The sequence below is a fragment of the Archocentrus centrarchus genome, chromosome 20 (genome assembly GCF_007364275.1).
Source record: "Archocentrus centrarchus isolate MPI-CPG fArcCen1 chromosome 20, fArcCen1, whole genome shotgun sequence".
In the NCBI taxonomy this organism is placed as follows: Eukaryota; Metazoa; Chordata; class Actinopteri; order Cichliformes; family Cichlidae; genus Archocentrus; species Archocentrus centrarchus.
The window spans coordinates 3,477,939-3,491,787 of NC_044365.1; the positions used below are offsets into that span (position 1 = coordinate 3,477,939).

The 13,849-nt window shown below is 43.0% G+C and overlaps 2 protein-coding genes across 5 annotated transcripts in view; one reads left to right on the plus strand and one right to left on the minus strand.

Annotated features, from left to right (window-relative positions):
* LOC115799318 (NACHT, LRR and PYD domains-containing protein 12-like) overlaps positions 1–13,849 on the minus strand; it is a 652,446-nt gene that overhangs the window by 489,214 nt on the left and 149,383 nt on the right. The gene's annotated exons all lie outside the window — the stretch shown is intronic.
* The window catches only part of LOC115799324 (NACHT, LRR and PYD domains-containing protein 3-like), an 89,486-nt gene that overhangs the window by 73,370 nt on the left and 2,267 nt on the right, over positions 1–13,849 (plus strand). For all 4 annotated transcript variants that reach the window (XM_030756424.1, XM_030756426.1, XM_030756425.1 and 1 more), the window contains 2 exons: positions 2,932–3,105; positions 10,034–10,207. In XM_030756424.1, the coding sequence (XP_030612284.1) occupies positions 2,932–3,105; positions 10,034–10,207 (348 nt within the window). The remainder of the gene's footprint in view (positions 1–2,931; positions 3,106–10,033; positions 10,208–13,849) is intronic.

The following is a 13,849-nucleotide window of genomic DNA, read 5'->3' on the forward strand; positions in this document are numbered from 1 at the left end:
TCTTATCAGAACCCTTAACCATCTCCAAAGGTGTGTCCCAGGGCTCCATCTTGGGGCCAACCTTGTTCTCCATCTACATTATTGATGTAGCAAAAGCTGCTGGCTGTTCCCAAATCCATCTATATGCTGATAAAACCATCCTATATTCTTTTTTTTTTTTTTTTTTTTTTTTTTTTTTTTTTTAAAGCCTGTCATGTCTGGTAGATCTTGCAAGCAGAACTGTGATCTGAATGCGTTGTTGTGCCAAACATATTTGCTATTTCAAGATGAGCTCTATAGGTTCTCAATAGGCTCTTCTTGTTGATGTTTTAACCCTTTATTTTATTTATCTGAGTTATTTTTCCACATACTATGTAACAGCCAGAGCTGACAGGCTGAAGAAGAGGAAAATAAAGAGAAGAAAAAGGGAGAGAGAAAGGGAGCAAAAAAAAAAAAGGGGAAAGAGCACAAGTCTATTAATCAGATACTTCATCACTTTAACATATAAAAAAATACTATCAATACTTGCAAAAATAAATTTGTGTGTGAAAAACAAAACTAACAAAGCATGTTACGCACACCAACAATTTTGTTGAGTTGTGATTGAGTGGGCGTTTGTGTCTGTGTCATGTTTGTGTCTGTGTCATGGAACGTACTTACCAATGAGGGCAAAACGCTGCAGCTCCACCCATCAGAAGCCAGAGGCAGGTACGGAAAGCCCATCCTATATTCAGCTGGCCCTTTACTCCATTCTGCAGCATCTACAACTCGGCCTCACCTCAGTAGAGCAGTTCTTTCACAACCTCCATCTTTGCCTTAATACCAATAAGACCAAATGCATTTTTGGTTCAAAATGAGGCCGCCAACCCACCCAAGATCACCTGTCCCAATGGCAGGGCTTTGGAATATCTTATACAATTGCAAACTATCAAGCATTTGTTGAACAATTTTTCTTTGTTATAATCTGGTACACTTTTTTACTGATACATTTACTGTTAAACATCCCTTTATTTTCTTCAACTTAAAATCTACACTAAAACATGATACCATCCATCTCTAATGTCATGTCTAATGATAAAATGACTAATCAACAAATACATGAATAAAATAACTCACAATCCTTATAATCTAAGGATTTTCATCTTCCTGAAATCATTTTTTCCTCATGGAAATGTGTTCACATACATGGATTCAAGTGGCTTCAAAGTGTTTTCTTCAAACAGGATACCTGACAAACACTGACATGCATTTCATTTAACAATATGCAGAATACATTTAAGCTAGAATCACTACCTTGCAGTTGTATGACCACAGCCAAGCAGTTAAGTTGCAGTTTACATCCACGTCTATCCACTCATGATACAGTATACATATGTAGTGAGTTATGGCCAAAAACTGACCTTTGACCACCTACTTGCATTTAGTTCATCAAAGAGTCTCAGCGAATATCAGCGAATATCTTATTTACAAGTGACAGGAAAAGGGAACAGAAGATCGACATGTGGATCAGGGCTGCGTCTGCAGTGATGCTGACGCTGCACTGGTCTGTCGTGGCGAAGAAGAAGCTGAACCTAAAAGCGACGCTGTTGATTTACTGGTTGATCTACGTCCCTACCCTCACCTATGGTCGTGAGATCTGGGTATTGACCGAAAGAATGAGATCGCGAATACAAGCAGCAGAAATGAGCTTCCGCCAAAGGGTCTCTGGCCTCTCCCTTAGAGATAGGGTGAGGAGCGCAGCCATTTGGGAGGGGCTCAAAGTAGAGCTGCTGCTCCTCCACATTGAAAGGAGCCAGTTGAGGTGGTTCGGGCATCTGACTAGGGCACCTCTTGAGTGAGGTTTTCCGGGCATGTCTTACCCCAGGAGGCCCCAGGGCAGACCCAGGACACGCTGGAGAGATTATATCTCTCGGCTGGCCTGGAAATGCCTTGAGGTCCCTCCAGATGAGCTGGTGGAGGTGGCTGAGGAGAGGGAGGCCTGGACTTATCTTCTTAGGCTGCTGCCCCCTGTGACCCGGCCTTGGATAAGCAGAAGAAAACGGATGGATGGACATCATATCACTTCCATTGGTGTTTCACTGACATGTGGTCAAAATTTCAGTTGCCGAAACAATAGAAGTTTCTAGATTCAAGAAATGTTTGCTTGCAAGTATTACATTGGTATGCCAAGGCTCTGACACCAAAGAACAGCTTTGCCATATCTGACACACAAGCAACATCTGACAGAACAGCAGCATTTATCTTCACACCCACAGATCTGTGGGTGTGAAGCAAAATGGAGGCAGATCGTGAATGTATGTCAGGGTATCACAGCACAAGCAGTGGATTTTAGTAAACAAGATATTCAATGAGATTCAAGAGATATAAAGACCAAAATTTCTACTGAGACTCAGAAATTATTTCTAAACATGGACAACATAGAGAGTGTGTCCTGTTGGAACCTTTGGAATATGGATGCTGTGGATGTCCTGGTGCCTGGAAGTCCTGCTGCTGCTCTGAACCATTGATCTAAAGGTCAAATAGGGTCATGATGCTTGTTTCTGTTTGTTCCCCTGAAATCAGATATTCTATCAGCAGCTCTGAGTTCTTCATCTTTATTGTCCAGTGATGAGTTTGATTCCTGCTCCGTTTGGTAACAGTCAGCTGTTTTATTTTGGGTTTTATTTGCCTAAATGTGAGGCCATTTTCCTCCTTCATCTGCAGATCTGCAGCCAAACAAAGCTTCTCATTAAAAGTGTGCAGGTCTGAGAGAGGCTGCAGACAATCATTGTGTCAAACACAGGAAGCTGAGAGGAGCTGAAGCACAGATGTGCAGAGCAGATGTTCATCACATTATGACCTCACTCTGTTTTGTCTTCATATACATTCAGTCTGTGTTTATAATGAAGATTTCTGCTTTTATCTCTGCTCTCTCTGCTTTTTTAACATATTTTATATTTTCTCTAATCACAGAATGACTCACTGTGAACTCTCAGAGACTCACTGTGAAATTGTGGTGTCAGCTCTGAAGTCCAACCCCTCCCATCTGATAGAGCTGGAAATTATTTACAACAACCTGCAGGATTCAGCAGTGAAGCTTCTGTGTGCTGGTCTGCAGAGTCCAAACTGTCGACTGGAGACTCTGAGGTCAGTTCACTGACTGCAGCTGTTGCTGTTTTTCTATATTTCAGATCTTTGATTGATGTTTGAAACTTTCTTTGGTTCCTAAATGTTCAGGATGTGTCTGAAGACAAATGTGAAGAAGTTTGAGTGCTTTCAGAAATGTTGTGTCTTTCCAAACGACTGAACAACACTTTTTCCTTTTGGCTCCAAATAGAAGTGACAGACTTGAGCAGTTCATTTAAAGCAGGGATCCAGGCCTCGAGGTCCGGTGTCCTGCAGGTTTTAGATGTGTCCCTGATCCAACACACCTGAGTCAAATGGCTGAATTACCTCCTCAGTGTGCAGCCAAGTTCTCCAGAGTCCTGCTAATGACTTCTATATTTGACTCAGGTGCTGAAGCAGAGACACATCTAAAACCTGCAGGACACCGGACCTCGAGGCCTGGATTTGAGGATCCCTGATTTAAAGGCTGACAGAAGTGGAGCGGTGACGGGGAGATGTTTGACAGGACAGTTTTTCAGCCTCCACAGGTTCATGTTGTGCTCCATCAGTCAGTGAAGATGAAGTCAGTCCTGATGAGCAGGGGTGAAAGTAGTTCTAAATTCTTGCCTATACTATGACAAAAACTGTGTGTGTGTGTGTGTGTGTGTGTGTGTGTGTGTGTGTGTGTGTGTGTCTGCGTGTGCCATATTTGTTGTCTTTTGTATGTGTGTGAGGGTATGTGTTGTGTCCTGTTCGCAGTGGGGGCGGTGGGTGCCGGCCTGGAGCACGGTGGTATCCTGGGGGTGCGGTCACCCCAGACCCTGGACCTGCCTTCCCTGGGCTGCAGGGGGGGGGGGGGGGGGGGGGGCTGGCGTGCCTAGTGAGCCAGTAGCTAGCTGGCTCTCTTCCTCCGGATGGTAGTCTTCTGCCTCCGGGTCTTATTTATCCTGACCCTTCCCCTCCTCCCACTCAGTTAAACATCACATTATGCACACGTAGGTTCTTGGGGGAGGGGGGGCTCGTGCTGCAGTGAGAGGGGCCACCTCTTTGGCTCTGCTCGCTGTGCTGCGTGATGTCCCACTCCTCCTTTTTTAGTTGCATTATACAGTTCACAACCCATCATAGTACATATAGGGCCTTGGGGGGCAGGTGTGTCACACAGTGGTTAGTGGGTGGCACTGCTGAGGTGGCCCCACTTATCTGTTCACTGCTGCCTGCTCCTCAATTTTATTTACATTTTAGACATTGAGGGCCTTGAGGGGGGGGGGGGGGGGGCAGTGTGGATGGGCGCTGTTATTCAGTGCTCATATTACATCTGTCCCTCCAGTTTTAATAGCACTGCAGTTTTCACACAACCATACACACTCTTCTTGTGTGTGCGTGAGTGCTCGTCGCCTCTGGCTCTCTGGACTCTTGCCCTTTGACTGTGGGGGCTCCGTCTGTGGTCTCCCTCCTTCCTCCTCTGGGGAGTGCATGCGGTTGCCATTGGGATGTGTGGCCTCAGGTCTTCTGAGCTCCTGTGCTGTGGATGGCCTGGGTCCCATGGGTCCTTTCCTATTTGCCTCTGGATCACGGGGGGCATGGTTGCAGTTTCTTGCCCTCATTATTGAGTACATTGCATGACAGAGGCGCATACACACACATTACTACAAACAATAAAATTGTGTGTGTGTGTATGTATGTGCATGTGGGTGTGTGTATGGATGTGAGAGTGAGTATATCTACTTTTCTTTGATTTCTTTCTTTTTCTTTCTTTTTTCCTTTTGTCCCCCCCCCTTCTTCTTCCCCCGACCTCTTGGCATAAATAACTAAATAAAAAGATAAATAAATAAAAATACAAACATTAACAAGAATAGCCTATAGAAACTTATAGAGCTGTTCTTGTTAAAGCAAATATGTTTGGTACATCAGTGCATTTGGATCATCATTCCGATTGTAAAAAAAATGCCAGACATGACAGGCTAAAAAACAAAAACAAAAACAAAAAAAAAAACTATTCCAACGTCATAGATCATCATCTAATGTTTTTAACAGGGGGATATGATTTAATCGTACCAAGTCTGAGAGCCTGGCGGAAAGATTTATGCCTAAATATCTAATATTTCCTGACTTTAGTGGGGTCCTAGAGGTTCTATGGAAATTACAATTCAGAGGTAAAACTGTTGATTTACTCCAATTGATAGATAAGTTCTCATCTATATCGGATTACTCTATCAGTGTGATAGTCTTCAAAAGAGAAGCTTGTGAATTCCCAAGGAAAAGTAATACATCATCAGCATAAAGGCTAATTTTATGGTCCATATTTTCAGCCTGAATCCCTTTAATGTTTGCATTTTGACAGATTGCTGCTGCTAATGGCTCAGTAAAAATGACAAGAAGAGAGGGAGAGAGTGGGCAGCCCTGCCTGGTACCCCTCTGCAGACGGAAGCTTTGAGAAATAATATCATTTGTCCTAACACGTGCATTTGGGGAGCTGTGTAGTGTTCTGATCCAGTTTATAAAGGATGAACCGAATCCAAATTTGTGTAGAACTGCTAGTAAGAATTTCTAGTTAACCCAGTAAAATGCCTTTTCGGCATCTAAAGAGATAACTGTGGTCTCTAATTTGTTAATAGAACAATAGTCTATTATATTTATTAGTCGACGTGTATTATTGGCTGAGTGCTGACCCTTGATAAAGTCTGTTTGTTCTGGATGTACAATAAATGGAGTAAAATTTTCTAATCTTTTGGCAAGGGCTTTGCAAATTGTTTTAAGATCTACATTAATGAGTGTGATTGGGCAGGAGCTGGATGGGAGTGTGAGGTCTTTGCCTGGTTTCAGAAGCAGGCTAATGTTAGCAGAGTTCAAGGTTGGACATAAGATGTGATCATTCTGGATCTGAGTTACCATTCTGAAAAAAATGGGTCCTAGCTCAGACCAAAATTCTTTTATAAAACTCTGCTGGAAAACCATCTGGGCCTGGGGCTTTATTATTTGGGAGATGCTGTGTTGCTTCATAAAATTCAGATAATGAAAGAGGTGAATCCAGAGCTGCAGCCTGTTCGTCATTTACTGTAGTTTTGGTAGATTTATATTGTTAAGAAATTCTTCAATTTCAGTATCAGATGGGTTAATCTGTGGTGAATATAAAGCTTCATAAAAGACTTTAAAAGAGTTATTTATTTGTTGTGGGTCATGAGTAATGTTACCAGTTGAGTCTTTAATAGAATAAATAGCTGTTTTTTCTTTATTTAGTTTTAATTGGTTGGCCAAGAATTTTCCAGATTTATTTCCATGCTCAAAGTTTTCTAAACGCAGCCTCTGCAACATGAATTGCGTCTTTTTATCAGTTATTTCATTTAACTGCAGTTTTAGTCCTCGGGTTGTTAATTATATTTTCTTGTGGTGAAGCAGCATAGAGGCAGTTTCTAAAGGTTAAATTTTTTTGTTCTAATTGTGTTTTCTCTTTATTTTTCTTATGCGAGCAATAAGATATTATTTTGCCATTACTGCCTTTCCTGCTTCCCAAAGAACACATGGTGATATTCCAGGAAGATCATCCATCCATTCGCTTCCGCTTATCCTGTTCAGGGTCGCGGGGGGGCTGGAGCCTATCCCAGCTGTCATAGGGCGAGAGGCAGGGTACACCCTGAACAGGTCGCCAGCCTGTCACAGGGCCAACACAGAAAGACGAACAATCTTTCACACTCTCATTCACACCTATGGGCAATTTAAAGTAGCCAATTAACCTAACCCCAGTAAGTGCATGTCTTTGGAATGTGGGAGGAAACCGGAGTACCCGGAGGAAACCCACGCAAGCACGGGGAGAACATGCAAACTCCACACAGAGAGAGGGAGAGGCCTGGGCCAAGGTGGAATCGACCCCAGGCCTTCCAGATGGTATTCTATCTGTGAGGCAGCAGTGCTAACCACTGCGCCACCGTGCTGCCCCCAGGAAGATCATTATTTTCTAAATATGTTGCCCACTCCTTTATGAAATAAACAATGAAATTTTGTTCTTTAAGTAACGATGTATTAAATCTCCAGTTCCTGATTGGTGGTGTGACTCTTTTCCGTGTCAGAGACATAGACACCGGTGCATGATCACTGATCGTGATAGGATGAATCTGAGTGTCTGTCATATCCATCATCATGGAGCTGCTAACTAAAAAGTACCGTATTTTTCGGACTATAAGCCGCTACTTTTTTCCCACGTTTTGAACCATGCGGCTTATAGCCCGGTGCGGCGTTTCTGTGGATTTTTCTTTAACCACCAGGGGGCTCTTTAGCAGGATATGAATCATGGGACGTCAAAGTTGGAAATCAAAGAAGAAAGCGCCAACAAGTGCTAGCAGCAGGCACAAAAGAGATTTTTTTCAAACTCCCTCATCATGGAAACCACAAAAAGAACTTCCTATGATGCCGCTTTTAAGTTGAGGGCTATCGACCTGGCACTACAGGAGGGAAATAGAGCCGCTGCACGTAAGCTCGGCGTGAACGAATCAATGGTGAATTGACTTGTTATAACTCAAATTTGGGGTTGTCTGTCCCCCTCTGCTGAGTGCCGAGTAATTGTGGAAAACCGAGAGCGGCGGAGATACCAGCGGCTTATAGCCCGGTGCGGCTTATATATGTACGTTTCCAGTTTTTTCCAAAAAATTTGTAGGTGCGGCTTATAGTATGGTGCGCTCTATAGTCCGGAAAATACGGTAATCTAAGCGGGAGTGAGACTTGTGTACTGGTGAGAAAAAACTATAATCCCTCAGAGTGAGGTGATGTGAACGCCAAGCATCACAAAGACCAACATCCTTCATGTACTGTTTAAGAATGTCTGCAGACTGCCAGTTCCTCTGACTCACTGCTGTACTGAGCCTGTCAATATCTGCTTTAAGTACCAGGTTGAACTCTCCTCCTATTATAAGTGTGGTGTCAGAGTGATCCGAGAGTGAAGTGAAGAAGGTATGAAAGGAGGAGGGGTCATCAACATTTGGCCCATATATGCTAGAAATACATAAATCTGTATTCTGAATAGATAAATTAAGTATTATAAATCTACCTTCAGGGTCTGATGTAGTATTTCTAATGGTGAAGTTTATATTTTTGTTAATCAATATACCTACACCTCTTTGTCTGGAGTTGTAGCAGGTTGAGTAAGTGTGAGGGAACTGTGGAGAAGAGAGAGTGTGCGCAGATGTTTTGGACACGTGTCTCCATCTGCTTTTAAGTCTTTTAACTGATTAAAAATTTTTAGTCTCTTTTCCCTTGAACCAGCTCCGTGTACATTCATGAGACAAATCTGAGTGTGCTCATATTTAAACTAACAGGTGAAGTGTTGTGTGCTGACTAAAGATGTGTGTGTGTGCATCTGCACTGTATGTTATTGTAGTAAATTGCAGCATTGCAAGTGATGTAAACATGTTGCTGAGTACAAAAAGAAAAAAGACGTGAAAAAAGTGACCTAAGTGACATAAGACCGAAATACCTATACAACAAGAAGAGGGAAAAACAAAACAAACGATCAGGGCACTATGCTGATTAATCTGGTGTTAATGATCCAATTTAGACAATTGATTATACATTTCGAAAACTGCAGAGAAAAAAAAAAAAACTCAGAAAAAAGCATTAATGTGGACACAGATTTCCCTCATGCTGCAGGCCTGAAGTTCGATAACTGTTTCTTTAATTTTCTTATGTTCTTCTGAGAGCCGGGTCATTTCCTCAGTGAGGGAATTCACCGACTCTCTGAGGACAGCGTTTTCTTTTTTTTTTTTTTTTTTGAGGACAGCGTTTTCAGCAGCGAGCGCTTCCAGCTGCTGCTGGCTGAACTCGACGGACTCCCGCAGAGCCTGAAACTCCTGGTGGAGGATTTCAATCAGGGCCAAGCAGGCGTCAAAGCTTGACAGCTTGTTGTTTATGGACTCCAAAATGCCCACAATATTGGTGGTAGGTGGTGATGCCATCTTGGGGGAATCTTTGGGGCAGCTTCTTTTTGTGGACAGAGTTCACAAAAAGGAGGGAGGAAGTCGGCATCTTGTCAGTTTTCCCCATGACGATTCGCTCAAAACACCTGTCGAGATAATGCAGCAAACTGTCCAGGTCCTCTTCACCGTCCTCCAGATTGCTGAAGATGATTTAAGTTAAGCTAAGAAACTACCTATATTTGCTAGTTTTAAGCCTGTCTAGTTATAAATTAGCGAAAAAAAAAGCTAATCATTCAAAAGTTTGCAGATAGAGTTGCGTCGCCATAGACAATACTGCCGAGATTCACCAAGTCTTGCATAACTACAGCATACCCCCCCCCCCCCCCCCCCCCCCAAACTAAGAATCTAAATTACAGTAAGCAAAACTGCAGAACTGACATTGCTGAGTTTACAAGCGGTACCTAAAAGCCTAATAAAGGCCTACACCTAACTAAAAATGTTTCATCTACAGAGAAATGTACACGCACAAATAATTTTTCAAAGTGGACAGAGTGAGCACTGCTCTCTGAAGTGTGGGCTCATCTTCCAGATAAGAAGATAACTTACATGTATTGGAAAGAAAATAAGCTTGTAGTTTTAATAATCAGACTTGAAAAAGGTGTTGTTGGAGTTCAAAGATGTGAATTTCTTTCCAACTTAACCTTTGAAAGTGAAGTCATGTGGTTCCTTGAATGAAAAACATGACCTTTTCAAGTCTTTCATTGTAAATGTATCGCTTTAATCTCAATTTTCTTTTCATTTTTACTTTTTTATTTCAAGTGCCTAAATATGCTATCATGAGTATAAATCTACATCTTTATTACAGCATGTTGTCACTCAGATTACTGAAACCTTTTTTCTCTTTTGCTGTTTTACTATTTGAAGCTGCATCCTGTTGGCTTCAGCTGTTTGAAGTTTCCATTTTCTAAACTTCTACATTCTGAACCTTCTTCAGCTCTGAACAGATTATGAAACACTGAATGATTTCAAACACAAACTTTATCGAATAAACTTTTTTCTTTATACAGACTGGGGGATTGTGGATTGTCAGAGATCAGCTGTGATTATCTGGCAGCAGCTCTGAAGTCCAACCCCTCCTATCTGAGAGAGCTGGACCTGGGTGGAAACAAGCTGCAGGATTCAGGAGTGAAGCATCTGTGTGGTTTTCTGGAGAGTCCACGATGTGTTCTTGAAACTCTGAGGTCAGTCTCCATGTTTTAGTTGTGCTGAGATGAATCTGATGTGAAACACTAAACTGCAGACATAAGGCTGATATTATACTGATCCACACTGAGGATCTTCATGGTAAAGTCTGTGTTCTTCTTCTCTGCTTTAGTCCATTGACTGTAGCAGAACAATGTTGACATTTCAAAGCTTCAAAGAAGAAGAAAAATCCTCCACTGGATAATTCACTGTGAAACTCTCAAACACTTCATTCCACCTTAAAGTCTGTCTGACACTGAAATCCAAACCAAAATGGCCGTTTGCTTTACAGACAGCAGTCCAACACAAAACAGACACACAACATCCAAAACACAGTCCAACATCCAAATGTCCTCCACTGCCACCATGAATGATGGCAAAGAGAAGGAGGAACACTCTGACATTCAGGGTTAGAATGAGCTTCATAAAGCAGACTGTGAAGATCAAAGCTGCATTAGAGAGCTGACATTCATCAATTAGTGGACACAAGTGGACAGATATCATCTACCTTAGAATCCCACAGGCAAATGGGAACCAATGAAGAGGCCACTAGCAAAGCTGTAAATGCCAAGTACCTGCAGAGAACAAGGTATGTCCTAAAGAGTCAGCTGAATGGGAAGAACAAGATCCGGGCAATCAACACCTACACCCTGCCAGTTGTCAGATATCCTGCTAGGATAATAAGCTGGCCAAAGGAGGAGATAGAAGCCACAAACATCAAGACAAGAAAGCTCCCTTCACCCCAAATCCAGCACCCTGAGACTGTACGCTAAGTGGAAGGAAGGTGGCCGAGGACTAGTGAGTGTCAGAACCACTGTCCTAGATGAAACAACGAAGATCCATGAATACATCATGTGGATCATGTGCTTAGTGAGTATCTCAGGCAGCAGAAATGTGAGAAAAAACAGGAACAATCAAGGAAGGGCAGGCCTCTGCATGACATGTACCACCGGCAAATAGACGAAGGGTCTGATATAGGAAAATCCTATCAATGGCTGGATAAAGCTGGACTGACAGACAGCACAGAGGCACTAATCATGGCAGCACAGGAACAAGCTCTAAGAACAAGATTGATAGAGGCTGGGGTCTACCACACCACGCAAGACCCCAGGAACAGGGTGTGATGCCCCTGAGACAATCCAGCACGTAACAGCAGGGTGCAAGATGCTAGCAGGCAGGGCATACATGGACCACAATAACCAAGTAGCTGGCATAATATACGGGAACATCTGTGCCAAGAATGAGCTGGAAGTTGGGAGGTCAAAATGGGATACGTCCCCATGGGTGATTGAGAATGACAGAGCTAAGATCCTGTGGAACCTCCAGATACAGACAGACAAACTTGTGATGGCTAATCAATTGGACATAATAGTGATGAACAAACAACGGAAGAAAGCCGTAGTGATAGACGTTGCAATACCTTGTCTTTTTGATGATCTGGTGAGGGAATTCAAGCCTATGCAGAACAGCAGTGGGGACAGTGCATCTCCTTGGTAAATCCTGCACTGGATGGTGGTGGCTTGTGCAACTGGCTTGAAGTTGAGTTCTTGATGATGGCTCTTGCACAACATGGCAAGGGGGGAGCCAGGATAACAGATCTTCTTGATCTTTTACAGTTTTAAGCACTGAGTCATAGGCTTTCTTGTAATCAATCCAGGCAGTGCACAGTTTTTTCAGTCTTGTCTTACAGTCTCGAGTGACTGCTCTATCTACCTTTAGGTGGTGTTTTTGCTGCCAGTTCCTTTCTGGGCCCCACTCATGTATGATTCCCGACAAGAGTTTCCATGCTTTACTGAGGCAGGCTATTGTAGAATGGGACCAGTCTGTTCTGGGGAGTGTCCAGCCTTCAGTCAGCTATTCTTGGTGTGCCTGAGCCTTTAGCAGCTGGTTCATTTGAGCTGCCAGGCGTTCATGGAGTGCAGTCAATTTCTTTAGCCAGTAGATGTGTCATCTTTTCCATGGCAGGTACTGCTCCTTGTGGCTTTTCATCTCATTTCCAAGCAACTCAAGGATCACTCCTGCCATGGTATACATCAACTGATTGGTTTTTAGTGATGGTCAAAGAAGGAATTGTCCATAGTGCTGCATTTGCATTTTCTAATAGAGGATACTTCACGTAGTCTTGATAGTTGGCTTCTTCTGCTGGAATTCAGTGTACTAGTTGGCTTCGAGCCATGATCTTATCTTTAAGGTCAGCTGCTCTGGTATTCAGCGTACTAGTTGTTATTATTGAGGCTTGGTACCAAATCTCGGAGTGTGGTGATGATTATATCCCCCCCTCCCCACCTGCTGTCCTGGCTCAACCTTGCCATAGCAGCTGTGTTTTACCTTTTCAATCTTTAGTTGTGACAGCAGTTGCTTCTTTCAAATGTTGGAACACTAAGTTACGAGTTGTTTTGATATCAGTTTGGGTGTCAAAGAATCCATAGGTCCCACATCCTCTTCAAGCAACCCCTTTCACTGAATTATATGTGTAGTAGCATTCCAACTGTTCCCGATTCTCATCTGGCATTCATTTATGTATTCCTTGTAGTTGAAGTAGCCCACTTATCATCAGTATGCTCTGGTTTCTCAACTGGTGACAAAGACCTTGTAAATCTGGGTGACGTCCAAGCTGGTATTGCTTCACTCATGTCCCTCTTGCTGATATTCCGAGGTAGGCTTGAGTAGCATGGGGGGGGGGTGTCTATCCTTTGGACACTTACTGGATGCATGCCCTGGCTGGGATTCAAACCTCCGACCTCTTGTTCCAAAGATGGTAATGCGTGTGCGTGTGTGTGTGTGTGTGTGTCATCAGAGTCATCAGAATCATCAGAGTAATCAGCATCCAGAAGGACAAATCCTGATCTCTGCTTGCTCTGACACTGATTAGTATATCAAAAAAATCAAAGAAGTGGAAGCACACAGCCCTGAGGGGATCCAGTGGAACACGATAGCCTCCAATGTCTATCCAAATCTCTGGAGACAGAGGAGTGAATACAGATCTTCCTGATTGAATTTATACATGAACTTCATTCTAGCTCTACTGCTGATTCAGGATCAGATTTATCAGGAAAAAATGCCCTTTTGTCCTTGTTCTGCATCCCCACCATGGACTTCGTTCCTTTCCAAGCCAGCCTCGAGTGTCCTTTATTCAGCTCATCCTCTGCTTTCCTTTTAGACCTGATTTTAGCTGCTTTATCTCTCTTTGAATAAGTTTCTGTGCCTCAATCTTTGGATTCTCTCCCTCAGAACAAGACAGCTTCTTCTGACTGAGAACATGTTTCTGTGATTTACTGATCCAGGGCTCGTTATTGGGGAAAATAGTTCCTGTTTTCACAGGAATCCCCATTTTTGAGCCAAAGAAATGGAAGTAGAAATAGATGATCTGAGTCAGAACATGAGCCTTTAAACAGTCCCAGTGGGTGCAGTCAGAGCAGTCCCTCAGTTCCAGTATAGAGTCTTTGGTCCAGACTGGAACAACTGTGTGCTCAGTTTGACCTCTCTTCAGTACTGAGATCTGACAGAGCCAGAGGGGCCATCACATCAGATTTAGAAGCTCCCCTCATGGAGCCAGAACACATGTCCAATACTGAGTCTGTCTTGTTGGACCTACTGGAAGAAATGATTGAAGGACTTAGTCCTAGAACAGAGATTCAAAT